Raw genomic sequence first — 26,865 nt, 5'->3', positions numbered from 1 at the left:
GCGTTGAGCGAGGGGGTCCTAGGGGGGGCCGTTTGGACGTGGGCAACGTGACTGGAACGAGGGAAACGGACCGGAGGGGGGAAGAAAGGGCAGAAGACGCGCCACCGCCGCCATTTTGGTTGAGGGCAGTGGGGCCTAGCCTGGCCGTTGGGTGGCGCTGGTCTCCTTCGTGAGGTGGGCGCCTCGTTGGGGGTCCCTGCGGAGAAGGAAGCCGGAGGGACCTCCCCCCCAAATCCCCTCAGGGAGGAGTCCCAACAGTGCCTGAGGGGCCTGGTTTCTCTTTGTTGTTATTATTATTATATTATATTATATTATATATTATTAAATATAATAATGATAATGATAATAATTTATATTATATATATATATATATATATATATAATCTTATAGTTAAGGTTTATTATTATTATTGATTATCCTCCTTATTCGCCTTCTCCTTATTCTCCTCCTCCTCGCAGCGTTTCCCTGAGTGCTGCTTCCAAGCTCCCTCAGGAGCAGCCCAGGTAGACTGCCTCTGGCCCAGGAGGCTTTGCCAGAGCAGAAGAGGCGCCTGGGAGCCCAGGGTAGTCCCACAAAGTGGATTCCTGTGGGGCCCCCCGACGTCCTTTAGGGTGCAGGGACCAAAGTCCTGATTTCTGCCTCCGCCCCGCCGGCCTTTTGCCCGCCTCGCCCTGCGGGCGCTCAGATAAGTTGAGGGCGAAGTCCTGCTGGGCGCTGCTGGGAGAATGGCACGCCTGTGGGTGCTGTGGGGTGCCCTGCTGGGCTGGGGTGAGCCGGGGGGCGAAGGGAGACGGGGGCTGTGAATCCTGTCCCTCTCTCTCTTCCCTCTCTCAATTCCCAAAGTCCTGGGAATTATAGCTCTGAGCAGCGGGTTGGACTAGATGACCCTTGAGGTCCTTCCATCTCTCCCATTCTAGGATGCTCACTGTCTCTCTCACACTTCCTCTCCTTTTAATGGCACTTTCCCCCTTTTTTTCCCCTAGCTGGGCCTCCATTTCCTAGCTGGGGCGCCTATGGGAACTCAAGCGCGAGCACCTGCAACTTTGCCTGCGACCGCTGGGATTGCTCTGATGAGAGCCATTGCGGTAAGTTTTGGCGTCACCAAAGGAATCGGGAGACGTGCCTCGATTCCCCTCGCAGAGAGTGATTTAAGCCATCTTGACATCCCTCAAAGCACCCTGGGAACTGTAGTTTCCTATGGAAGGAGAATATTCTGCACAGCCTTTCCAAGGAAACTCTGGGAGTTATAGCTCTGAGAGGGTCTCCTTGGGAAACTGAACAAGCTACAGTTCCCACAATGTCCCCCAAAGCACCCTGGAAACGATTGCTTGCTCTGGGCGTTGAGGGTTGCGATTCCCTTGACAGAACTACAGTTCCCAAGCCCATTTCTCTTCTCAGGGGACTCTGGGAACTGTAGCTCATGGGGGGAACAGGGGTCTCCTAACAGCAATTGGTGCTCGGAATGCTGGGAACTGTAGCTTGCTCAGGGCGCCTGATTCCTTCTCCTTCCAGGCTACCGGAATGGGCTGGCACTGCCAGGTGCCGCCTTGGCCTGTGACTTTGAAGGCACCACCTGCGGCTGGGAGGACATCAGCACATCTGGGTACCGGTGGCACCCAGGGCGGGGCGGAGGCTGGGCGCGCGGCGCCGACCCCCCCTTCGACCACACGCTGGGCACCGACCAGGGTAAACGTGCTTCATTTGAAGGGAGGGGAAGCATTGCTTAGCGGTTAGAGCACCCCTTTGACCTGGCGCCCCCCGACCTCCCTTCAGGCTGGTACATGAGCACATCAGAGCAGCTAGCCAAGCCACCTGCCGCCCCTGCCCGACTCCGCTCCCCAACCCTGAGTGACGCAGCCTCAACCTGTGAGCTCCACGCCTGGTACAGCATGGCTGAGACAGGTAAGCTTGGGGCGCTGGCGGTCGGAAATCCAACAGGCGCAGAGCCACCTGCTCGGCCTTTTCCCCGGTGTGGTGGGGGAAATGCCGCCTGGCCCGGTTCTCATAATTGCATATCAATATTACATAATACGTTTCTAAACTGCAGGATGTATCGTATCATATAATTATTTATTGATTTCCAGACTACTGACCAACCTGGTAGGGTCGGTGTAAAGAAATACCACCCTGATCATTCTTATCTTGACATTTACTGATGCCCTGCTTCCCGCCCCCATTGGGGACTGATAAAAACGAGAGCAGCTGAGACAAGATGGCAATCTGCAATCCTCACCAGGGTCAGACTAGATGACCCCCGGGTCCCTCACCCCTCCGCCCTTCCCCTGCAGGACTCAACGGGAGCGTCACATTGGAGTTGAGCCATGGCGGCCACGTTGTCTCCCTGTGGCGAAGCCCCGCCTCGTCCTCTGGTGCCTGGCTCCCCCTGCTGGCCTACACTGGAAGAGTCCGCGGCGCTTTCCAGGTGGGTCTTGGGCTCCTCGCTCTCCCCGGCCGGCTCCTTCTCCGGAGCATGTCAAGAGCACTGCCTCCCCCTCCACAGGTGACCTTCTCCTCGGTGGCGAGCGTGGCGCTGGACGATGTGCAGTTCAGGAACTGTGGCCCCCAAAGTAAGGCTTTCTTTTCTGCCTCCTCAAAACCCTGCCAACCAGATAGACTGCCTCTGGGCTTGGAGGCTCCCCATTCACCATCCCAACATTTCCAGGTCCCCGGAGCTGCGCCCCGGACGAGCGCCCGTGCCTGCCAAGAGGCTGCGTGGCCCCTGCCCGCCATTGTGATGGCACCGAGGACTGCAGCGACGGCAGCGACGAACAGGGTTGCGGTGAGCAGTCGGGGCCAGGGGGGACAACATGGGCGCCACCGGAAGGGTGGAGGGCGGAAAAGGCACCTTGGGACCCCCCCTCACCTGCCTTTCTCCCCCAGAGACCTTCCTCTCGTGCCCCTTCGAGGAGGACTGGTGCAAGTGGGCAGCGGATGCCAACCAGAACCTCTCCTGGGCGAGGAACTGCAGCTCCCAGGTGCCGTCGTCCCCAGCCCGTCCCACCCGCGACCACACCACCAACACGCCGGAAGGTGGGTGCTGGTTGTTAATATGTAGAGGATGCCTGCAAGGCTGAATCTTTCCGTAAAGAAATGATTTGAATCAAGTCTTACCAACTTGGGGCATGTGTAGAGTTCTGCACCTCCAGGAGCTCACAACTATCTTTCTGAGCTCATTTATACGTGTGGGGGGGCATGATATTGACATAGATAGAGATCATTTAAACATAGAGATAATTTATAGGCAGAGATACACATAATAAATAGCTCTGTTCCATGAGTATAACTATAGGCATATATGTGTATAAATATAAATAAAATGGATGTGTGTGTGTGTGTGTGTGTATATGTATATATGTGTGTGTGTGTGTGTAAATGAAATGTGTATTTATGTATGTATATGCGTTTGTATATAAATAAATAAATAAATAATATGGATATATGGGTATATGTGTGTATAGATACGCGTGTATAGATTTATAAATATAATTGATATATGCATATGTGTGCATATATAGATATAGATATAAAATGAATATCTATATGCAATGTATGTGTCTTTATAGATGACATAGAATCATAGAATTCTAGAATTGCAGAGTTGGAAGGGACTCTTCAGGTCATCTAGGCAGGAATCTTTTGCCCAAATTGGGGCTCGACCCCTCGACCCTGAGATTAAGAGGAGAAAACCAGCCAGATTGGCGGGGTATAATAATAATAAATAATAATAATAATAATAATAATAATAATAATAATAATAATGGTAGAGTCTCTTAATGGTAGACTCTGGTACTCTACCAACTGAGCTCTACATATATTTACAGATCTTGTGATTGTATAACAGAGCTTTACAAACTTTTTACGTTGGGGTCACAGTGACAAATAAATCTTGATCTTGGGGTGGCATCTCGCTGGCCGTGCCTCAGCTCCCTCTTCCGCTCTCCTCTCTCACAGGGCACTTCATCTACGTCGCCGGCGCCCAGCCGGGCCGAGCTGAGCTGTTCAGCCCCACCCTGGTGGTGAACGGGTCCTGCCATGTGAGTCCCTTATAATCATCATCATTTACGATTTATTATTTGCGAAAATATGGGAGGAGGTTATTATCATCGTTTAGTATTTGTTTTCTACGGAAATATGGGCCAATATTGATTATTGAATATGAAGAATATCGGCCGCCCCTGTACTGGCGAACGGCTCGGACCCTCGGCTCTAGCGCTACGTTTCCCTTCCAGCTGGTGTTCTATGCCCACCTGCACGGGTCGGACGCCAACCGCCTGAACGTCTACTCCCAGACGGAGACGAAGAGGGAGCTGATCCTCAGCCGTGCCGGCGACCTGGGCGACTTCTGGTTCCGCCAGGAAGCCACTTTCAACGGCACCGAGGACTTCCAGGTACCCCCAATCCCTGTAAAGGCAGAGGAGCACTGCTGGTGCCAGGAATTTGGCAGCCCTGCCCTGACTTCAGGGTTCGACATTCACGAGGCATTTTTGGCGCCAGGTTGGCCACATCTCCCTCTGGCAGGGCCCTTAAGCAGAAGGGCTTATTTCAAAAAAACGGGACCCCAGCGGTCATGTAGTCCAACCCGCTCCAAGGCAGACATCTTTGCTCAAACTCTCCAAGCTCTTCTTCCAAACTTCCTAAGAAGGAGAGGCTTCTTATTGCCCCCTTTTCTCCTCCCTTCTTCCCTACACAACATTGCCAGCAACAACGCCCCCCCCCAACCCTTGCCAGGTAGGCTCAGAGGAGGCGACAGACTCCAGGGTCTGCTTCCTGACCGAGTGGGGATTCGAACCCAGATCTCGGACACTAAGGAATGCGCCACACTGCCTTCCCAGAGCACTTCTGCAATATTATAGTCAGCAAATAAATAGGGGGAATAAAGAAATATAGTCAAGTCAGTAAAAAAATAAGTAGGGGGAGTAAAGAAATATAGTCTTTTCCTGGGCTTTACTCTGGATGTTTTAATGCCAACTGCTTGGAAGTGTTTTCTTTCAAATATAAAGTGGTACAGAAAGGAAATGGAGAACGCTCATAATAAGTAAAAAAAGAAAAGGGTTTCTCTCGGACTCGCTCCCTCCTTCCAGATTGTCCTTGAGGGCGTCATCGGGAAGGATCCCCGAAGCAGCATCGCTCTGGATGACCTGATCCTGTCTCCCGGTTGCATCCGGCAAAGCGGTGAGGGGAAAAGGCGTTGAAAGAAGGCTCCGGTTCTCTTGAGGGCAATTCTTTCTCCCAAAATATTTCACATGGGTCATATCTGCATGTGTGCACATGAATGTGTAACGACTCTGAAAATTAATCATTCCAAAAAGGACCTTAATCTGCTTGTCAATATTAAGAAGATGCTAGCAAGGCTGAATCTTTCTGTAAAAAACTGGTTTAAATCAAGTCTGACTGACTTGGGATTTAAATGGTGGTTTCAATTGTCATTTAAATTGATTTCATTTCAATCAAATCCACCCTGCTCTGGAAATTTATTATTCCAAAAAGGAAACCACCTTCTGGTTGTTGATATTAAGATACCAGCAAGGTTGAATCTTTTTGTAACAAAAATGACCTATGGGAATGGGACCCCCAGGGTCATCCAATCCAACCCCACCTTTTGGGCTGCAACCAATGAAGAGTCCCGGACATTGGCGCCCCCTTCCCTCCCCATCCAGGCCTGCTCTCCGCTCCCCGCACCGAGCAATCACCCGGACCGGTGCCCTGCAAGGACGACCAGTTTGCCTGTGACAGTGGGGCACGCTGCCTCGGCAGCGAGCAAGTGTGTGACTTCAAGGCTGACTGCGATGACGACACTGACGAGAGCCAGTGTGGTGAGCGTCTGCCGTGGGCCTCCGTTAACCCGCGGAACTGCCTGCCACAGGAGTCTCTTGTGACACGGAAAGCAGATTCCCTGCTGGGCCTGAGCCCACCCAGGGGTGGCACCTGGGCACCCTAAAATCTGCTTTGGGCATCACAGAATGATAGCTGGAGTCATCTAGCCCAGCCCCGATCCCAGCAGCCCCTGTCCTTTCCTAGGAGCCAGCAATTTCACCCATGGCATGGGCGGCTGGGCGGACGTCAGCGTGGGCCGGATCCAGTGGGTCAGCGCGGGGCCGGATCCTGCGTCGCCCGGACTGGGCCTGGGCCAGGCTCCGGGGCAGATGCTCTCCCTGGCCAGGGCCACCACGCCGCTCCTGGGGCCTTCCAGCTGGGCCTGCGCCGTGGAGCTGCAGTTCAACACCGGCCCTCAAGGTAGGTGCAGCCGGGGGGCCAATTCAGGGAGGACCAGATCCATTTTCCATGTAAACACGCAGGAGCTGCGACATGCAGGCAGACGCATGCAAATTATTATTATTATTATTTACTATCATCATTGACTATTATTTACAGAAATATTGGAGCAGATTTTGTGATTTAATTTGGATTTTTAAAACAAAGTGCTTTGGGAGGAAAAATCTTTCTCAAGATTTCATCTTTAAGTGACATCAGAGTCCAAAGGCTATTCCACGGGAAATAAGGATTTATTTTAAGTTCTTCACATGTGCTAAAACTCAGTAAAAATAATCCTGATTGTTTAACCACATCAGTCGCGCTCTTTTCCCAGGGCTCCTGGCTCTGGCTGTCAGCGACGCAGCGCCGGGCCAGTGGTTGTGGCACGCCCAGGGCAATGGCACCGCCGCCTGGCAGCACGCCACCGTGGCCCTGGGTGCGAGAGAACGGCCTTTCCAGGTGAGCCAGCAGCTCCCCCACCCCCCACCCCGCCTGAGGTGGGTGACAGCGGGTTGGGCTGGATGACCCCTGAGGTTCCCTTATCTCTGTCTCCCTGAAGCTGGAGCTCCTGGCGACGGAGGAGGATCTTGCCCTGGCCATCGAGAGCGTGGCCTTTCTGGACTGCGGTGCTTCTCTCTCGCACCCCTCAGGTATGTCACCATCGGAGGGCGCTGATTCCCCTCCGCCCGTCAGAATCATTCTTCAACATTTTCCTAATTTGGGGCCGCTATTGTTTTAGCCAGGCATCCCCAACCTTCGGCCCTCCAGATGTTTTGGACTACAATTCCCATCATTCCTGACCACTTGTTCTGTTAGCTAGGGATCATGGGAGTTGTAGGTCAAAACATCTGGAGGACCGCAGGTTGGGGATGACTGGATCCATCAGCTGCCGGGAGTCCTTGTCGGGGGGTGGGGGTGGAATGCATGCTATTGATAATAACAATGATGACAATGATGATGCTTCAATTTGAAGAATCGTTACTAGTTTTGTAATGATTTCCCCATCCTAAATTTCTCTAAACTGCCTGGGAGGAAGTCAGGATATAGTATAATATGTATATATTATAGATATATATATAAATATACATACACATACACATAATGAATATATACATAAATATACATAATAAATATAGACATCATATCAATTTATACATAGCAATAACAACAATAGAATACTGGGCACAATAACAATAGTAAGAACAGTAACATGATACTGGGCCCAATATAATACAGGGTGAGTACACATGTTCCATGGGGCCTCCTTTAAAAGACTCACCCTGTATATTGTTGTTAATAATAATAATATTCCGCTTCTTCTTCCTCAGGGTGTGACAGTCCAAAAATGATTGTTTTCCTTATTATGCTGTCTTTTACCATGCTTTGATTTATGCTCTGTAAAATAGGCTCTGAAAACGGTACACTGCCCTGAGATCTTTGGATTAACGCTAGTATATACTAATCTTAATATACTTATGATATATAATGTAATAATGATGATTATAATAAGAATCATAATATTAATAAGAAGCTATCTAAGTGTGTGTGTGTTCTTCCCCCTGACGGTCTCTCTCTCTCTCTCTCTCTCTCTCTCTCTCTCTCTCTCTCTCTCTCTTCCTCCCCCGCAGGGCTGTCGTGCAACTTTGAGAGCGACCTGTGTGGATGGTTTGCTGAGCCGGGCGACGGGTTTGAGTGGCGCCTCCACATCGGCCAGGACCACACGACGGGCAGAGGTAGGAAGATTTCAGAAAGCTGCTTGTGTTTCCAGTCCTCCTGCGCTGGTTTGGCAAGGAGCAAAGGTTTGCCATCGAAATTATTCCACTCCCATGGCCAAATCGGGTGGAATTATGCTGATAATGTCACTATAAGTTACTATATAAGTTTTCAGCTGAATTTGGAGAAAGGGCTTGCAGCTTTTGCGGGATCTGCTCCTTGCAAAAGAGCAGAAAGCCTGCCAATTTTGAGAACAAACCTGATTTGCGATGGGGGTGGAATAATTTCAGTTGCAATTTGTGCACCCAAAGCAGCTCACAGCTCCTGGGGCAAACCTTGACACATCCCAAAAGAGATTTCTTTTTTGAAATTGAAATGGTTGTTGTGATTAATTTGATATTATGCTGCTGTTACTGGTTTAAGGTTTGGATGAAAGATGCCCCCTCAAATGTGCTCTTATGTTCCAGTTCCATATGGGTGGGGTATAAATAATATATTATTATTATTATTATTATTATTATTATGCGGTTGGATATAAATCACATTAATAGTAATTGTAATAGTAATAACTGCCCGTCTCCAAATCACACAGTCGGGTTCGTAGGCTCGACCAAATGACTTAAACCATTCCTATCAGTTTGCCAAGAATTTCTAGATGGCTCGAAAAACCTCATTTTGGAAATAAAACAAAAAAATCAATCATTGATCCAGTTTCAGTCCCACAAACTATCCCTTGTCGGGGAGTTCCAAAGGAGGCAGCTGCTCTCTGAAATGGAGCTTAGAGGGCAAGTCTGAGAGGGCAAGCAGGTGGATTTTGAGGGCAAGCTGAGCCTTGGCGCAAATTCGAACCCAGGACCTGACCCTGTTGCCCCACAGGTTCTTTCCTCTCGGCGGACCCTGCGGCACCCGGATCCCGCGGCCGGCGGGCGAGGCTGGTCTCTGCCCCCCAAGCTTCGCTGACACTGTCCAACGCCTGCCTCTCCTTCTGGTACCGCCTGGAGGGGCCCCAGATTGGTAAGGGCGGCTCTCAAGTGGCAGGCAGTTCCCCAGATGGTGCAGGTTTGAGAGCAAGATGCTGGGAAGGCCCAGGACACAAGGAGGTGCCAGCCTGACAATCAAGTGGCAGGGAGTTCCAATGGAGGAGACTTTCAGATCTCCAGAGGCGAGGGGATTTCTTCATCTCAAGTAGCAGGGAGTTCCCAAGATGGCAAGCGCTGCAAGTCCATCCAGGAGGGAGGAGGCCATTCAGTCAGCTGGCATGCGGGCCGAGATTTCCAAAGGGAGTTTTCGTCATGGAAGAGGGTGGGACTCAAACCTGCAGCTTCAGCTCTAGCAAGGAATTTCAGCGGAGGGAGGGATGCCCTCGAAGGAGTGGCGTCGCCGGAGACTTTTCAGATGAGAATAATGAAATTTTTATATACCATCCTATACCCCAAAGTCTCAGGGAGGTTCACAGACAAATGAACAAATATTAATTCGTTATTGAGAAATAGTATTTCTTATTGCTTATTATCATTTTTATATTATATTTTTATATTATTTATATTGTATTTATTAAAAAAAATGAAATTCTTATATTATCATATAAAAACAATGATAAGGATAAATAATGGTAAAAAGTACTATTTCTCAATAACGAATATTGGTGACAAGTTATAATCCAGAAAAATTAAGAACACCGGTTGATGGTATTAAATGATGAGTGGTAATGAGCCACAATGATGATGATGATGATGATGATGATGATGATGATGATAATGTATTTATACACCGCCTATCTGGGCAGCTTCCAACCAGATATTAAAAACAATACAGCATAAATAACAATCAGCAAGAATCCTTTAAAAATAAATAATAGCTTAATGGTTATAGCAGTTAAGAAAAGGAAATACAGTAGTAAGAATAATGAACAAAGATAAAAACACATAGCGGTTGGGGGAAAGGATGAGATGATGATGATGACAGTAAGAGCTGTTCGACAGTGGAATTTGCTGCCAAGGAGTGTGGTGGAGTCTCCTTCTTTGGAGGTCTTTAAGCAGAGGCTTGACAACCATATGTCAGGGGTGCTCTGATGGTGTTTCCTGCTTGGCAGGGGGTTGGACTCGATGGCCCTTGTGGTCTCTTCCAACTCTATGATTCTATGATTCTATGATGATGATATAATAGCAATTAATGGAGCCCCTGCCCCCCTCTTTCCCAGGCACCTTCAACCTGCTAGTGAAATCCGCTGGTGCCGCAGAGGAAGTTCTGTGGACCCGGGCGGGGAGTCAGGGCGCCGCTTGGCGCCGTGCCTCGGCCACAATTCCCCAGCATCTGCTGCCCGGCTTCCAGGTGAGGTCTTGGGATCGAATCCAGCCTAGAATAAGAACAAGCAAAATCATCGTGAATAACAGCACCGGAAACTATTTTCTTTCCATTCCAGGTGATCTTTGAGCTGCTCCGCGACGGCTTCGTGGGAACCGTGGCACTGGACGACGTAGCACTGGCGCCCGGCCCCTGCGCCGCCCCCCTCCGCTGCAACTTTGAGGAGCCCAGTGCCTGCAATGTTTCGGGAGGAGGGTGGGTGCGGCGGCAGGGCGGCAGCACCTCAGGGCAAGGCCCGCCCCATGACCGCACCCTTGGCACGTCGGAGGGTGAGTGACGCCAGGGTCAGGCTGGATGACCGCCGGGGTCCCAATATGGAAGGTGACCCCAACTGGAACTCACCGCTTCCCTCCCCAGGACACTACATGGTTGCCAACACCAGCGCCCTGACAGCGGGAGAAGCGGCGCCGCTGCGGACAGGGATGTACCTGCCACTGGGGGGCACCCACTGTGTCGGATTCTGGTACTACCTGAGCGCTGGAGACGCAGGTAAAAGCTCGGGGTGGGATGGATGAATCACCAGGGTCCCGCCCTGCCAGAAAGCTTGATGACTCCACCAAGGCGCTCTCTCGCCAGGCTCTCTGCGCGCCTCCGTGGAGGAAGAGGGCGAGAGGCAGGCCGAGGTGCTGGCAGCGAGTTCAAGGCGGCACGGGAGCTGGCGCTACGCAAATTTCACGGCGGAAGTTAGCGGCGAGTGGCAGGTGAGCGCCAAAGGGGAGCGTCGGGTTGGGGGAATGGTGCTGGGTTTGAGTTTGTGGCAGCATGCGAACCCCCCTCTCTCTGGCGCAGGTGGCTTTTGCGGCAGAAGGCGATGGAGGGGCTGTGCCGTCGTATGTGGCGCTCGACGACCTTGAGGTGACACCAGGGAGCTGCCTCAGTGCTGGTAAGTCTTGGGAGTTGTAGCGCCGCATGACCAAAGGGTTCGGGGTGCAGAATATTGCCAGGGGATTGACTGCTCTGGCTTCTCTCCGCTCAGGCTCATGCGATTTTGAATCCGGCACCTGTGGCTGGAGGAAGCCCCACGGTGATTGGCGGAGCTGGGATTGGGCCGGGGCGGGCACGGACGGTGAGTCTCGCACGTGGTACCCCCAAGCGTCTGGGGCGGGGGGCTTATGACTTACGACCCTGCAAGGTGGGTCGAGGGGATCGGAATGAATCGTCGCAATAATGGTTTGTTCTGAGCCGGGTCCGGGTGCGAGTAATCGGGCTTCTCTCCCAATTATTATTTTCATTTCTCTCTAGGGCACCACATCTCCGTCCAGGTGGGCGCAGGACACCACGCCGCCCGCCTCACCAGCGAGACCCTTGAAGGCACCGGCTGCTTCCACTTCCGCTACCGCATGGCCTTCCAGGGGAAAAGTGGTGAGTCAGGTTTTACTTGGGCCGGTGGAACTCCCTGATGCGGGAAGGGAATTATTGCGGAGCCTCTGGCACCCGAACCCACTGCCCACATGACTCCGCCTTCCTTTCCCTCCCCAGCAGGCAATGCTGAGCTCCAGGTGCTCCTGTCCAGCCCACAGGGGGAGCGTGTGGTCTGGCGGGCAGCCAGCCACCAAGGTTGGGCCTGGCGGGAGGAGAGGCTTCTCATTGACAGCGGTGGTGAGTTCCAGGTAAGCCATCTCAGAAAGTTTGGTGCCTTTGAGACTACCTGCCACCTATGATAATTAAACTTCCTTATATTATTCCTATTAAACTCCTTTAAATGTGACGGCCTTTGTCCACCTTTGGGACTGCCTGCCACTGGATGCCCTATAAAGACGTGGGGCTTTTTGGTTCGAAAAAGAGAATCCCAATTACCCCTTTGGGACTTCTTGCCACGGCACCATGAAACTTTGGGACTCCCTGCCACTTTGGAACGCCTCTGGCATCAGACGTTCAGCAGGTGGCGGATTCAAATTCTTTCCTGGCAGGAGGCACTGCTGGTTTGAACCCATGTCTCGCAGGTGGTGCTGGAAGTGGGCGCTGGCGATTGGTCCGGCACGGGCACCATTGCGGTGGACGATGTAGCATACGTGGCAGGAGGCGGGTGCGAGGAGCGGCGCCAGGAGAGCAGTGGTGAAGGTGAGGGGAGGCCCAATGCTTTGGGGATCCGGGGTTCAAGAGACACACAGGCGCATACAAAGGGAGTCTTTCCCCCCCCCCAGGGAGCAGTGCCCCCACCCTGCCTTGGGAGGCTGCCGTTGCATCCGCAGCCGCCTGTGCCCTTTTTGGGGGGCTCCTGGCCTGGGCCGTCGCTGACCGCTGTCGGAAGAAGTGCTGGCCGTTGGAGGCGCCCCAGTTCGAGGCCTTCGACAATGTTGCCTTCCAAGACGTGAGTCCCTCGCACCCTGGACCCCCTGTCCCACCCCCAGCCCCGTCCCCCTTCCATGCGCCAGAGGCAGTCTACCTGCCTCCCTGTGATAAGAGGTGGGGCCTCCAGGGCCAGAGGCAGCCTACCTGCATTGGTGAATTCCATGCCTGGCCATGAACTACCCGCTTTGCATTTGCAGGACCAGGTTCGGATCGTGGAGCTGCCCATCAGCGCGCCAACAGACTAGCCCCTTTCTCCCCGGAAGGATGCCTGCCTAGCTGGCGGGTTGGACTGGATGACCCTCAGATCCCTTTCTGACTGGGCACAATTTCTCTGGACGTGCTGAAGGCAGACGACACGAAACAAAGGAGAAAACTGTGGCGTTTTTTCTGTAGCCGCTCTCGTCTCCTGTGAAATAAAATGGAATTTCTGCCCAAAAAAATGGTGTCGGGGTGTCTGTGCACGAACAGAGCTCAGGGAGTTTGGGACGGAGGGGGGGAACAGCCTGCTCCCGGGGCGGAGGAAGAGATCTGTCTTGGTCCCCACTTCGTGGGGAATGGACTAGATGCCTCTTGGGGTCCCATCTCTGCATTTCAGGGGTCAGACTATATGTGTTTTAACAATGAGTCCATAAGTGACTGTGGAGGCCAATTCTGGATCCACACGTCCTTTCACAGAGGGGACATTGGGTTCCGGGCGGGAGTTGATCACGGTGTGGATTTGCCAATGGTCAGGATGGGAGTTACAGCTCGGCAACATCTGGAGTGTCAAAGGTTCCCCATCTCTGTATTATGGGCACTGGCAGAGGAAGAGGGTAGTGGGGGGAGCTCACTGCCCCCAGCAGCGCAATCCCAGTGGGGTGCCATTGCGACTGGCCCCCCGCCCGTGCTGGGCATCACGCCCCTGTGGGCAGTGTGCCACGCCCCCAGGACACGTGCCACGCCCCCACCTGCTCTCCCCCCCCCCCCGCTGCTGGAGCATGAAGCTCCACCACTAATTACTGGATCTATCCAGAGATACCTACTGTATGTCCCCCACAAGGTCTTCCAGCATATTTGCATGCCAAGTGGCATCTATTCCCCCCCCCAAAAAATGTTCTCTTTAATGGTGGAGGTTGAAATGATTGATAGCTATAACAGTGGTTACCAAAAGGTGCTTCTAGAGTCCTTCGGTCACAGGAACATATGTGTTATTAATGTAAGTATAATTTTTTTTAATTGTAGCCAATGTAGCATCAGAGGTTAAGCAGATTTTAATATGTAGAAGTAGTCCATTAACAATGGGAAATGAGTATGTCCATCCACTTCCTGCCCCAAAATGATAGCAAGAATAAGAGGGAAAAAGCATTACATAGTCTGCATGCCTCTAGACTGATTTCAGTAAAGCTGGTGCTAGGAAACAAGAAAAGTGAGTTTTACTCCTGTACTTCTCTGCTGTTCAATCTCAAACTACAGGGTCTTAGACTTACACAATAAATTGATATTGATATCTAAAAATATTGGTTTAGGGTAAACAAATGATGGTTTCAGTTGATTTAACTTCTTATTTCTGAAGTATCTGTGGATTTATATGAAATTACTTTCTTTGTTTCCTTTTTTTTTCAACAACAATGGTACAATCTTTAATTTTGTAAATAAACTTTGTCGGACTTTAACTTCCTTTTTTTTTTTAATAATATTTTTCCAACAATTTAAACAAAACAAAATAAACAATACAATACAAAAACACTACATAACATAACATAAAAACACTACATAACACTAACACATTAAACTAACAAAACAAAATAAAAACAGTTTAAAACACACCAAACAATTTCAATATCTTATCTTTCATTCACTTATTTCAGCGACCTCCTCACACCTCCCTTTTTGTATTCCACTTCTATTAATTGTTTCAGCAATTCCTTTCCATCTTCCTCTGTTTTCTATCCTATAATTATCTTAACATTTCTAACCTTATTTTTCCTTTAATACTCTAATAATCTAATTAGTTCCTTATAACATTTCTACTAAAGCCATATAACTTCATTTCCACATTTTTCTAACGTTCATTAATTTTACAGTATTTCTGTAAATAGTCTTTAAACTTTTTCCAGTCTTCTTCCACCGACTCTTCTCCCTGGTCTCGGATTCTGCCAGTCATTTCCGCCAGTTCCATCAAGTCCATCAACTTCATCTGCCATTCTTCCCGGGTGGGTAGATCTTGTGTCTTCCAATACTTCGAGATAAGTATTCTTACTTTCTTTGTTTCCTTAGAGAGTTTGGATAATTGTACAGTAATAAAATTTTCAATGAACTTAAGAACTGTAACATACCAAACAACATACAAAGTCAGATTTAAAACACACACACACACACACACACACTGTAATACATATTGTGAGTACAAATTATTATTCATTCCAAGTGGAATGAAAATCCAGTTAAATGGATTTAGAATATACTTCTGCAATGTTTTTACAGCCTGATTCCATATATGCCTTATCAAGCCCATTGAGTCTTAGGCTGCAATCTTATGCTCGTTTACCTGGGACTAAATCCCAGTAAACTCAACAAGGGTTACTTCTGAGTACACATGCCTATGATGTCACTGTTAAACTCCTACAAATTACAAATTCTTGTCCTAGGAGTTCTTGAGAGACTTCCTGGGGTCATATGAACCAATCTGTTGTATATTTGTAATTCTAATACTAAGATATAAATTGATTTGTACGGTCCTGTTTGGTGTAACCTAACTTCCAGGGATGTTTGAAGGTCAATATTCTCAGCAACCTAGTAGGTTCCTGCTCATTAATGCAGAACAAGAGAATTAAGAGTATTCAGCCACTGGCACCTTGCAAGGGAGAACTGAGGACTGAAGACTCTGGGCAAAGATTAGCCATACCTTCACTCAAAGCAATCCTGTCTCCTTGGGTAGGCTTGCTATACACCTTGGGCCTCCCCATCTCCCTCCCAGTAAGCAACAGTGACCCACAAAATGTTGGAATCTCCACTCGGGCGAGCTGATAAAGCTCATCTTCCAGCCGAGTCCTCCGGAATCGCCTCCGATGAATAATTAACAACCTTGAGCCTTTGATGAGGCTCCAAGCCGCGTTCCCCCGTTCAGCAGAGAATCCAGGCAGCAGAAATGATGAGATTTATGGCTACATCACTATGCTTTATTTCTTACTACACAGACAAAGAAAAATACATCCTCTACCTGTGAGATCAGAGAGCAACCGAACAACAAAGGAACAAAGGAAACAGGAAACCAGTAACGTCACATCCGTCTCCCATTCCCGTGAGACTTCCAACAGCCTGGACTGTCTCTGGAATGTAAACAGAGCCTTGTGACTCTAAGCAGCTGCTCAGTGGCAAAACAGAAACTAACACAAAATAGTGAAAATAATGTTGGGAAATGTGTGAATACCGGTGTCAGAGCTGCCCGAGGTCCCAGCTCACAAAGGACCAACGCCGCTTCGTTGTTAAGTACGAAAGTCTTTATTGAAGTTCAGTTTCACTTCCAGAGCCGCAGCGTGCAGCTCTACGTCTCAAACTTTAGACCGCTGATGCTCCGTCTGAATCTCCTCCCCCCAGACACCAGTTTAAGACTCTAGCCTTGCTCCACCTCTTCCTCTGTTCTTTCCGCCTCTGGTTCCGCCTGTCCGTCGGGGTCTCGCCCTTTCTAGACTCTTCTGACGCTGAATCCCCTGAGCCTTCCCCCTCCCTCCGGCGGGCTTTAGGAGCTGGTTCCCAATCCGGGTCTCCTGCTGTCCCCCGCGCCTGTACATTTGAACTTGGCGCGCGTGCCCAGCCAGCAACTTTCCTCCTGACCGTTTCACTGCTGCTGTCACTGCTTCCCCCTTCGGGGAGGCTAGCTGCAACTGACCTCCCCTCCGTTCCCCCACTCTCCGATGGAGGCGTGGTCAGCCCTGACTCATCTTCTCTCCCCGCTGGAGGAGACGCTGGTCCTGACACATGTGACTCTTCCCCCCCACTACGCTCTGGTGGGGAAACTGGTCCTGATCCTCCACTGCTGCTTTGGGGTTCCCCGCTGGCTCCTTGTTTCTGGTGCGTCCCCCCTGGGACCCCCCTTGCCCTGACCATCGGTGCCCCCTTCTGGGAATCTTCTGATTCGCTGGAGAAGCTCATGGAATCTCTCGGGTCACTGTCATACTCCCCTACGCTGCCCTCGGATTCTTCCCCTTCGCTCTCCATTTCCTCTCTCCCCTGTGCTCCTGCTCCCGAGCCCCTGACAACCGGTATATTAGGAGAAATGCACATAAAATTGTATTAATTTTTGTGTGGACTTTTTATTTATTTATTTATTTTTAACGAACTGGTGTGGAACAGGGCAAACTCAATTTAGGACTGGAAAAATGGGAAACAGAGAGAAATTGAAATTCATGGTTTTATCCATCTTTAGTTGTGTCTGATACTAACTAGACCTGTGACCAGAGGTCCCCCACCATTGATTTTAGGCTTTTGGGGTGATTACAAAAACTTCAAATAGCTCCTGAAAATGAATAATAAGCTAGTGGATGTGATACAGAAGTGGCGAAATGCGATGCTTCAGACTGGTCAAAAATTCAGCCATATTCCTAATGTGTGGGTTTCTGAATGCTCTTCAAGGGCAGCCCCAGACAGAACACAATGTAGTAATCCAGTTTTGATGTAATTAAACTATGTGTAACCAGGGCAATGGCAGTGATCTGCCTTTTTCAGAAAAAAAGTGCACATAGTACATGTATGTGTAGTTTGACCTTGTGAAAGAGCAATGGCAATTTTGTACATTCACAAGAGCTTGTTGGCCACTTTGGCATGGAACTCCTTTATTTTCAGTTTTTATTTAAGTGAATTTCCACCCAGGGATGGCTGTGAGCAGGATTCCTGCACTGCAGGGGGTTGGACTAGATGACCCCTTCCAACTTCATGATTCTATGATTCTACATTTGATTTGTAAGTTGATATAGATGTTAGGATATTTCCGTTCCACCTTAAAAGGGAGCAGGATGTTTGTGTCACAGCCTGCGTACTCCGATGCAGTCAAACTCTGGGCTGGGATGACCGGCAGATGAGCTACTTTCAAAGCATTCCACATCTGACGTGCATTCGTGTTGCCAGCTAACGTAGCAATTTCCTCCAGAGAGACGGACAAGACTATTACGTCTATGGCCCTTGAATCTTGGGCCCTCCATCTATCTGTCAGAGGAACTGGAGGGGCTTCAGACACAGTATGCCACACTCCAAACTGATGCAGCAAACTCTCACAGCAACTTGCCCAAGTGTCATAATTGTGCCGATTTAACTTTGGGCACTGAGCAGCTTCAGAAGCTTGGAAAAACTCCATTCCAGCTCTTTACTTGAGCCTCGAGCCTACATGTGCTCAAGGATGTTTCTGTTGTGTCTTTGCTTTCGTTTCTCTCTCTGTGCCTGAGACATTGAAGCAGGCAGTCATGTTTTTTCTTTGTTCTGACGAACGCTGAATAAACTTGTAAATATGCTCTCCTGCGTGCATCTTTCACTGTGCATTATCTGCTGATAGAGCGTGCATCAGCTCTGGAATGTGGCAAGCTATTTCAGGAGCTCGTGTCGCTAATTGAATGATACTGCGTGTCTACGGGAGGTCGATGGATCGCAACGGAGACGACGTGGGGTCATGATGGACTCCCTGGCAGTATCCCAACAATAACTTCTAAGGACTTTGGCTTATTTTTTAAGAAAAGAAAAATATTTTAATTCATAACAATGAATTCATAACATAACCTTACACTGTGCATTTGTCACTACATTTGGCCTGAGCAAAAACTCAAGGAGGAGTTTATTTGTGTGGCAATGCCTCTGCATTCTTAGTAATGGTATATAATTATGATGTGGATGCTTGGAACTTTTGGACATATGGTAACAATGAAAAAGTAGTAAGAATAGATAATGTACTTTATTGGGCCAGCATATTAAAAACAATCATTGCAAATTGTTCTTCATTGTTGACAAGTTTAAAGAGACACATAAAGTACAAATATTTGCTGCATAAGATCACATTTTAAAAAATAAAATAAAATAAAATACACTGACATTCTACTCACTCATTACCACAAAGTCTATATACTTAGCAATGTGGGCATTCGATAACATTATGTCCCTGGTCGAGAGAAAGTTAGTCATGCCTAAGTCCTGCTGAAACCTATAAAAAATGTTAATGGCAACCCTATGGAATCTTGTTTATATAAAGCATGTTTAGGAGTAGTACTCCAAGCCTTAAACCTTTTAAGTTCACTTTACCATATACTGAAATTCGTACACTTATTGAGGCTCTTATCACACTCGTTATTATTCCCATGTTACCCTTCCATACTCTGATCTTTTAAGAGGTGGGTGAGAATGCAGCCCACTCTAATTTCTTATGAATCGTTAGATATCAGGGGCATTAATTAGGTATGTACTAGATCCAGGATGTGAGAGTAAGCAATGCGAGTAGGTGAAGGTAACACTGAAACTTGCTTTAGGTGTCTGCAAATACTGCAGTTGTTGTTGTTTAGTCGTTTAGTCGTGTCCGACTCTTCGTGACCCCATGGACCAGAGCGCGCCAGGCACTCCTGTCTTTGTCCATGGAGTTTTCTTGGCAGGGATACTGGAGTGGCTTGCCGGTTCCTGCTCCAAAATACTGCAGTACCTTTATGCTTTTCATCACTCCCGCTATTTTTCTCTGGCGGGAGTCTGGGCTGCACTCTCTCTCCCTCTGTGTTCCCTCAAGCACGGAAACAGCGCTCGGAAGAACACAGGCAGCGCAACTTGGACGTGTGCCTCCCGTACAGAATGGGAGATGGACCTCCGCCCGCCCCGGACAAGGCGGCCATCGCCACCTGTCCCCAAACCCCGCAGGCAGGCTGGCTTGGGGAGAGGGGCATATGAGCTGTGCCTGCCATACATCTTCTTTTTCCAGGACACGTCCTCTTTTTCATGGGTATGTAAAATGAGAGTCGTCATAGCGATCCATAGTTAAAAGTAGCAGTTGGCAAATGTGTCCTCTTTCTTGCTCTTCAAAATATGGCAACACTACCTGTACCCCGACTTGTGAGGGAAAAGTCTAAAGCGAGGAGGCAAGGGGAAAGGGACGGTTCCAGAAGGAGGAGAAGAGGTGCCTGATGTGAACTGAGGTCCAAGATGAGGACATCAGGACACCCATGAGTTGCAAACAGGCCCCGCAGCACCAGGATGACAGCTTGGGTAGTGGTGGAGGGCATCGGGGCCGCTTCTAGCCATTTGGAATAGGTGTCCACCACTACCATAAAGGTTCGGCTGTGAACCCTCGACCAGGGTGCCTTGGGCATCTCCCAGGTGTTGCCTTTAGCTGGACAGAAACATTTCTCACTCATCACTCCTTTGCGGAGAAATTGGCTTTTGGTCCACTGGACCAAGACATCTGGGGGCTGTGAGCAAATCCATCTCTCTGAGCCTCAGCTTTCCTAAGGTCACAGACTGTGCTACATAAATGTTTGCCTCATGGGAGTGTTTACCACAAAGACACTGGGTAAAATTGCAAAGCATTTATTGGAGTGTGTCATACAAAAGGTTTCTACTCAAAAAAGGTATATCACAAATCATTGAAAAAGACAGAATTCACCATGTATACCAATAATAAGGGGGTGGGGAATTGAAATGCAAAAGTTTAGACCAGTTTCCTCCCAAAGGTGGGTAATGCCAACACCGTCTGCCACATTCGCTTTGAGCCTTTCCTGCTGCCCTGCAGAGCAGCTGCAACCCCTGCCCTTGGCACATAGGCTGTGAAGACAGAACCAAGAAGGCCTACCTCTCTTGCGCCTCCCCAGGCCACAGAAACAGACTCTTCACTCAGGAGGGACAAAGCAGGCCATTCGTCCTCTTCCCTGGGAACTCCTGGACCTGCAGGTAACACAGCCCAGCAGCCAAGTGGCATTCCAAGGGAGGAAGCAAACTGTAAAAAGATGGTGGCAGTTCTGGCTGAATCAGGTTCTCTCTTTAAAAAGTGTACTAAGGAACCAACACCATTAAAAAAGAAAGAAAAATGAAAGGAGGAATAATTTGCAATATATAAAAATAGTTTCAGTCATGGCCTTCAAAGGGGTAAAGCAGACCCCAGCAAGGCCCCTGAGTAGGAGCAGAAGGTGCACTCCTTGCTGAAGCTCAGCAAGTCTGGGTCTCCTCAGGGCCTGGTGGGTGACTGGGAGCCAAGGACCCTTCCAGGCCAGAGCTCTGCAGGATCAGACCAGTCACCTCCTTGCACACTTGGGGCAAACAAATTCGGATGAAAACTCAATTATTATTTTTTAAATAATTTTTATTAATTTTCCATTTAAACATATATAATCACATCAATATTATCCACTTTACTTCTTTGGCTCTTTAGAGCCTGTCAGCTTACTTCCCTCCCACCTCTTGGCTTTCAAAACCAACCTTATATCACAGCATTTTATATATTTTCCAATTCTAATATAACTCATTACAGTCATACCTCGGGTTGAAGTAGCTTCGGGTTGAGCGTTTTCGGGTTGTGCTTCGTGGTGATCCAGAAGTAATGGAGCGCGTTACTTCCAGGTTTCGCTGCTTGCGCATGCGCAGACGCTCAAAATGACATCGCGCTTGTGCGGAAGCGATGAATCATGACCCATGCACGTGCAGGTTGCATTCACTGCAGGGTGCAAATGGGGCTCCAGAACAGATCCCGTTTGCATCCAGAGGTACCACTGTACTAAATACATCAAAATTTAAATATATATAGAAAGGTTAAAAAAAAATCTTTTTACAAGTCTTCAGATAACCCTACTAGTATTGTTAATTGCTTACAGTGATCTTTCAAATATTGTATAAATTTACTCCAGTATTTTTGGATGTACTTGATCGTGTTGGTTTCAGATTTATCCTGTCAGCTTCGCCAGTTCCACAAAGTCCATCATTTTCATCCACCATTCTTCTTTCACTGGTACTTCTTGTTATTTCCATTTTTGGGCTAAAAGGATTCTTGCCGCTGTTGTTCCATATATGAACAGTCTTTTATCTTTTTTCGTATCTCTTCACCTACTATACCCAGTAAAAAGACTTCTGGTTTTTTAACAAAAGTGTTTTTAAACATTTTCTTTAACTCGTTATATATCATTTCCCCAAAAGCCTTCACCTCTTTACAAGTCCACCACATATGGTAAAAGATACCTTCCTTTTCTTTGCATTTCCAACACTTGTTAGATCTTGTCTTATACATTTTACCAAGTTTTGATGGTGTTAAATACCATCTATACATCATTTTCATCACATTTTTTTTAAGTGCACTACATGCAGTAAAGTTCATACCTTTATTCCACAGCCTTTCCCAAGATTCTAACTGAATATTATATCCAAAATCAAATGAAAGCTCAATTTGCAGGTCACTGACCTGTTCTACCTCCATGGTCCGTTTTGGAAAGGATTTCCCATTTTTCTTTGTTTGTTCTTCCTGGTTCCTCTGTCACTCCTGCTCTGCTGATCCACCTGCTATCCCCCCCCCACCTGACCACTTTCTCTGGGTTCCAAAGATCTCTCCTTTTCCTCCCCACACAATCCATTTTCTTGGCTTTTTCAGGCCTCCCAACAGGGGCAGGCACAGTTGCTCCTTCCTTGACCTCTGCCTGTTCAGACAGGGAGGAACGGGGAGCTTTACCCCAGATGGGGAGGAAGGGGAAGGTTGTAAACACTGCCCATCTCCCTGAGCAGCCCAACAGGCTGAGGACTGGATTGGATTGGAATGGATTGATTGCATTTCTATACCACTTTCCATTCAAAGAAATCCCAAAGTGGCTTACAAACAATAGAACATAACATCACAAATGCAGCATAAGTCATATGAAATAATTAACAAGTCATCAATAAAATAAGCTGGATCCTCTGCAGCACCATGGCCTTGCCTACCCCAATCCACCTTATTTTAGTATCTACGCCAATTGACGGGCTCAAAGGAGGGCCTGTACGAGTGGTTTGATGCAGGGATACCAAGGAAAGATGTCAAAAGTGCCAGAATGACCAGTTCTAGTGCTTTATTCCAGAAAGGTGTAAATTTGTGACATACCTGCACAGCCCCACTGCCGTTACAGACACGAGTAAGCCACCAGAGCAGTGAGAGGTCGTCATGACTTTTCTACAATGTGCTAATATATTAAGTAATACTTTTGCACAAAGTAGCGTATGTCACTTTGGCGAGAACCTCCCTTAACTCCACCTGGCCAATGAGGGCATAGGTAGCAAATACTCAAGTCTTACAGATAGGTTCCTTTTCTGGGCCAAGAGCCCAGCACCCCAGCCCACACATAAGCATAGCGTCAAAGCAAGCCAATTTGCATATACCAGAGCAAATACATAAACATAGGTGAATTCATTACTTAAACAACTACCAATTAGTTTGGGGTTATCTTGACTACCACTATGGCATTTGCAGGCCTTCCAGAACAGTCTCACCTTTGGTTCAACCCTGGTTCCCATCCAAGTCTACAATTCTGTGATTCTATGATTCTCCTCACTGTGAGTTCTTTGATGGGAAGTGAGATGGGAGTTCCGACTGAAGCTCTTTCCACATTCTGAGCACTGATATGGTTTCTCTCCTGTATGAACTCTTTGATGGGCCGTAAGATTGGCCCTCTTACTGAAGCTCTTGCCACATTCTGAGCACTGATATGGTTTCTCCCCTGTATGAATTCTTTGATGAGCCATGAGATTGGCCCTCTGGTTGAAGCTCTTTCCACATTCCAAGCACAGATAGGGTTTCTCCCCTGTATGAATTATTTGATGGGAATTGAGACTTTCCTTCTGGGTGAAGCTTCTTCCACATTCAAAGCACTGATATGGTTTCTCCCCTGTATGAATTCTTTGATGGGAAGTGAGATTTTCCTTTCGTCTAAAAATCTTTCCACACTCTTCACACCGAAATGGTTTCTCCCCACAATGAATACTTTGATGTTGACGAAAGGTTTTGCTTGTATTAAAGCTCTTTCCACATTCCAAGCACTGATACGGTTTATCCCCTGTATGAATGATTTGATGGGAAATGAAACTTTCCTTCCAGGTGAAGCTCTTTCCACATTCTAAGCACTGATATGGTTCCTCCCCACTGTGAATTCTCCGATGGGAAGTGAGGTGAGTGTTCTGACTGAAGCTCTTTCCACATTCCAAGCACGTGTAGGGTTTCTCTCCACGGTGAATATTTTGATGTCTATGGAAGCTTGTGCTTGTATTAAAGCTTTTCCCACATTCCAGACAATGATATGGTTTCTCCCCAGTATGAATTCTTTGATGGGAAGTGAGATTTTCCTTCTGACTGAAGCTCTTTCCACATTCCGAGCACTGATAAGGTTTCTCCCCAGTATGAATTCTTTGATGGGAAGTGAGATGGGAGTTTCGAATGAAGTTCTTTCCACATTCCAAGCACTGGAAAGGTTTCTTCCCAATAGGATTTCCATGACTGGAAATGGAATGGGAACTCTGACTGAAATTCTCTCCACCCTCTGAATGTTTTGATTGTCTCTCCACTGTGTGTATTTTGCTGTGGTCTCCCTTGTTCTTAATTTCCAAATCATCACCACCTGCAACAAACAGCGAAATAGATTAAAGCCTTGGGAAGAAATGGAGCCTCAAAGTATTGAACAATGCTAATTAATGCTATTTAATGCTATTTATGAGAACCTGAGATTTGAAAAACCTAGCTCTTTCCTGGGATGGGTTTTATTTGGCCCATTAATGGAATCAGCTCCATCTCCAAAGGCTGCTGTCTCTTTGTTCAACCAAAAATAGACAGAAGCTACTCTGTAGTCTACATTTATCAGTTCAGACCAGGCTGATCATGGTTTAAAAAGGAATAACCGGAGGAAGAATATTCACAGACCAAACAGTAGTCAGCCCTTCATTCAAGGCTGTGGAAGGTTTAGAATTCCAGATGCTGTAGGTGGTGCAGTTGAGCTCCTTTAAGATACTGGAGGTTCCTCACTTAGGGATATGTATTGAATTTCAAAACACATGTGATCCAACAGGGAGCCTTACCGAGAGAGTCCATGATCCCACAAACAGCTACTTCTTCAAAGCACAAAGGACCCTAAAAGACAAAGAAAAATGTCATTCTCTTAGCATAAACATTATCTCCAGAGGCTTCCGGAGGGAGATAATCTGGAGGGAGAAGCTCCGCGGAAAGTGGGTCTGTCCGCTACGGCGAAGCAGAGACCCTTTCAAAAATCACAGGCAGGAGAAGCCTGTGAGCGTGGGATTCGGCGGGCACTCTTAGCGCCCCCTGAATTGGCAAAGGAACCCCGCAAGGGGCTCCGGAGCGTAATGGGAGGCGCGGTGCTGAGAGTCAATTGCTCCTTCCATGGGGTGAAGCCACACAGCTGTTGCCGGAGAGCGCTGACCTTTTTCCTGTGACAATTTGGCTGTTAAACAACTACCCGTGAGTAGGTGAAGCTTAAGAAATTGGGACTAAAGGAAGAAAAAAGGGATTAATTTGGCACTGAAGCAGGAAGGCGTAAACAGGAAGTCCGCCTTCCATTTCTGTACACAGATCAAAGCAAAGACGCTTCTAAGCTAAGACCTGGAGAGCGGTGCTTTTAAAGCTCTAAATCCGAACATTAAAGCGAAAGAACTCCCCCCCAGGTTAGTGGAGGGGGGGGGAGAGGGAAAAGTGACTTTATTTCTTCTGGGGAAAATAGAGACAATTATTTAACTCCTGGGACGGACTGCCAGGTTCATTAGAACTGTTGCATTGAGAGTTGCACTATTTATAGACATTGTAACTTTTTAATGGTTAACTCTGCAAAGGAGATACTTGTTGAAGGTCTTCTCTGGACTTGAAACTGTTGCTTGTATTTTTTTTGAGGGGACTTAAAAAAGCTGGAAAAGATTTTTTATTGTAAATTGAATGACCGCTACAGTGTCCCCCTAGAGGAACATTGAAGTTGTACACCCAGCTGGGGGATTTTTCCACTCTGGACTTTGGGGATTTTCCATGGCAAGACTTGACCGTGGGAACGACCTTGATTCATAGACAAAAGTGTGATGACGGATAGGACAACAAGATCGGGCAAGGCCAGAGTGCAGCAGCCCAGTATAGTTTCCCAGCAACGCAGACCATCTGTTCCCGGCCTTCCTGTGACACAGGGGGAAGATTTTGCACAAGTTGAGTCAAAAGGAATGGCATCAGAAGGGGATTTTACTTCTGTGTTAAATAAAATTTTTGAAAAATTGGAAGGCTTAAGCAAACAAGTTACGGAACAATCAACTAAAATAGATAATCTGGGACAGAAGGTGAATTCCAATACAGAATCTATTGAAAAACTGCTGGAAGAATCTGCGTCTAATCGAAAAATAGCTGAGGAAGCAAAAGAAAAAGCAGTGGCTGTAGAGGAAGAAATAAACTGCTGCTGCTGCACTGTGGGTTGGGGAAGGCCGCTCCCTCCTCAGGCTGATTCCACCTGGCCCAGGGGGCGGGGCCCAGACTGACTCACCACCGCCACAGCTTAAGAGGCCTCATGAGGCACTGGGACACCGCTGCGGCTGCTGCACCGTGGGGGTTGAGGAAGGCTGCTTCCTCCTGTAGGCCCACTCCACCAGGCCTAGGGGGCGGGGCCCACACTCGCCACCGCTACAGTTTTAAGGACACTGGTGTTGCTGCAGCAAATGTTAAAAATGTTTTTATATATTTTAAATTGTTTTAAAGGGGTTTTTACTTTTTACTTTGTTGTACCACCGTGAACGGTGGTCTGTATACATGTATTTTTATTTTGTTCCGTTTTATGTTGGTTTGGGGTTGGATAGTGAGTGGGGTGGGGATTTGTTTTGTTGGTACAATTGTTTTTGGTTTGATTTGTTTTTTATTTTGTAAATGGAGGTTGGTTTGAGGCTTGGGATTGCTACCGTAGTGGGGTGAGGGAGGTATGGTGGTGGGGGCAGATGTCATAGGCGAAGGGGATCGAGATACGGATATGCTCGTACCCCTTCCAATCTGCGCCCCATCCCGAGGGACGAAGGTAGGGTGAGCAAGGATTACTCACCTCCGTCTCTGGTGTTGTGCAATGCCAGGTCTATAGGCAACAAAACCGCCACCCTGCGAGATTTCTTCACCTCGCAGGGGGTTGACTTGGCTTGTGTGACGGAGACCTGGGTGCGCGAAGGGGAAACTGTTACCTTACGAGAGATGGTGCCCCCGGGTTTCTCTGTCCTCCACCAGTCACGGACTGTGGGCTGGGGGGGAGGGGTGGCATTATTAATCCGGGAAGATT

At 48.1% G+C, this 26,865-nt stretch overlaps 2 protein-coding genes across 8 annotated transcripts in view; one reads left to right on the top strand and one right to left on the bottom strand.

Moving 5' to 3' along the window:
- The first annotated feature begins 33 nt into the window (after positions 1 to 33).
- On the top strand, positions 34 to 13,062 carry MAMDC4 (MAM domain containing 4). 7 transcript variants are annotated; one of them, XM_083612007.1, is made up of 28 exons: positions 34 to 174; positions 985 to 1,086; positions 1,514 to 1,687; positions 1,775 to 1,903; positions 2,290 to 2,423; positions 2,502 to 2,568; positions 2,664 to 2,780; positions 2,882 to 3,031; positions 3,953 to 4,035; positions 4,231 to 4,389; positions 5,083 to 5,173; positions 5,659 to 5,814; positions 6,020 to 6,235; positions 6,588 to 6,712; positions 6,813 to 6,903; positions 7,882 to 7,986; positions 8,843 to 8,980; positions 10,167 to 10,297; positions 10,389 to 10,599; positions 10,688 to 10,819; positions 10,907 to 11,031; positions 11,120 to 11,213; positions 11,307 to 11,396; positions 11,573 to 11,692; positions 11,810 to 11,940; positions 12,274 to 12,391; positions 12,475 to 12,641; positions 12,820 to 13,062. In XM_083612007.1, the coding sequence occupies exons 4-28, from the start codon at positions 1,783 to 1,785 to the stop codon at positions 12,865 to 12,867; spliced, it is 3,120 nt and encodes a 1,039-aa protein (XP_083468133.1). In that variant the 5' UTR covers positions 34 to 174; positions 985 to 1,086; positions 1,514 to 1,687; positions 1,775 to 1,782; the 3' UTR covers positions 12,868 to 13,062. The 7 variants fall into 7 exon arrangements, with proteins under 7 accessions (XP_083468133.1, XP_083468129.1, XP_083468128.1 ...); XM_083612003.1 differs by lacking the exon at positions 34 to 174 and adding an exon at positions 702 to 769 and having other exon boundaries at positions 11,813 to 11,940; XM_083612002.1 differs by lacking the exon at positions 34 to 174 and adding an exon at positions 702 to 769.
- A 7,071-nt stretch (positions 13,063 to 20,133) lies between these two features.
- Positions 20,134 to 26,865, bottom strand: part of LOC310760840 (uncharacterized protein) — a 29,264-nt gene continuing 22,532 nt past the window's right edge. Inside the window, exons 2-3 of the mRNA XM_083610045.1 lie at positions 24,638 to 24,689; positions 20,134 to 24,183 (exon numbers count right to left, since the gene is read on the bottom strand). Coding sequence (XP_083466171.1) covers positions 23,093 to 24,183; positions 24,638 to 24,650 — 1,104 coding nt within the window. The 5' untranslated portion in view covers positions 24,651 to 24,689 and the 3' untranslated portion in view covers positions 20,134 to 23,092. The remainder of the gene's footprint in view (positions 24,184 to 24,637; positions 24,690 to 26,865) is intronic.

This window comes from Podarcis filfolensis (assembly GCF_964270895.1).
Source record: "Podarcis filfolensis genome assembly, chromosome: 4".
Lineage (NCBI taxonomy): Eukaryota > Metazoa > Chordata > Lepidosauria > Squamata > Lacertidae > Podarcis > Podarcis filfolensis.
This window is presented reverse-complemented; position numbering and strand designations above follow the sequence as displayed.

Coding starts and splice junctions, on each gene's coding strand:
- MAMDC4 (XM_083612002.1), top strand. CDS start 727: ATGGCACGCCTGTGGGTGCTGTGGGGTGCCCTGCTGGGCTGGG. Junction 11,032..11,119: donor AAGTTAGCGGCGAGTGGCAG/GTGAGCGCCAAA, acceptor TCTCTGGCGCAG/GTGGCTTTTGCGGCAGAAGG. Junction 11,693..11,809: donor GGCCTTCCAGGGGAAAAGTG/GTGAGTCAGGTT, acceptor TTCCCTCCCCAG/CAGGCAATGCTGAGCTCCAG.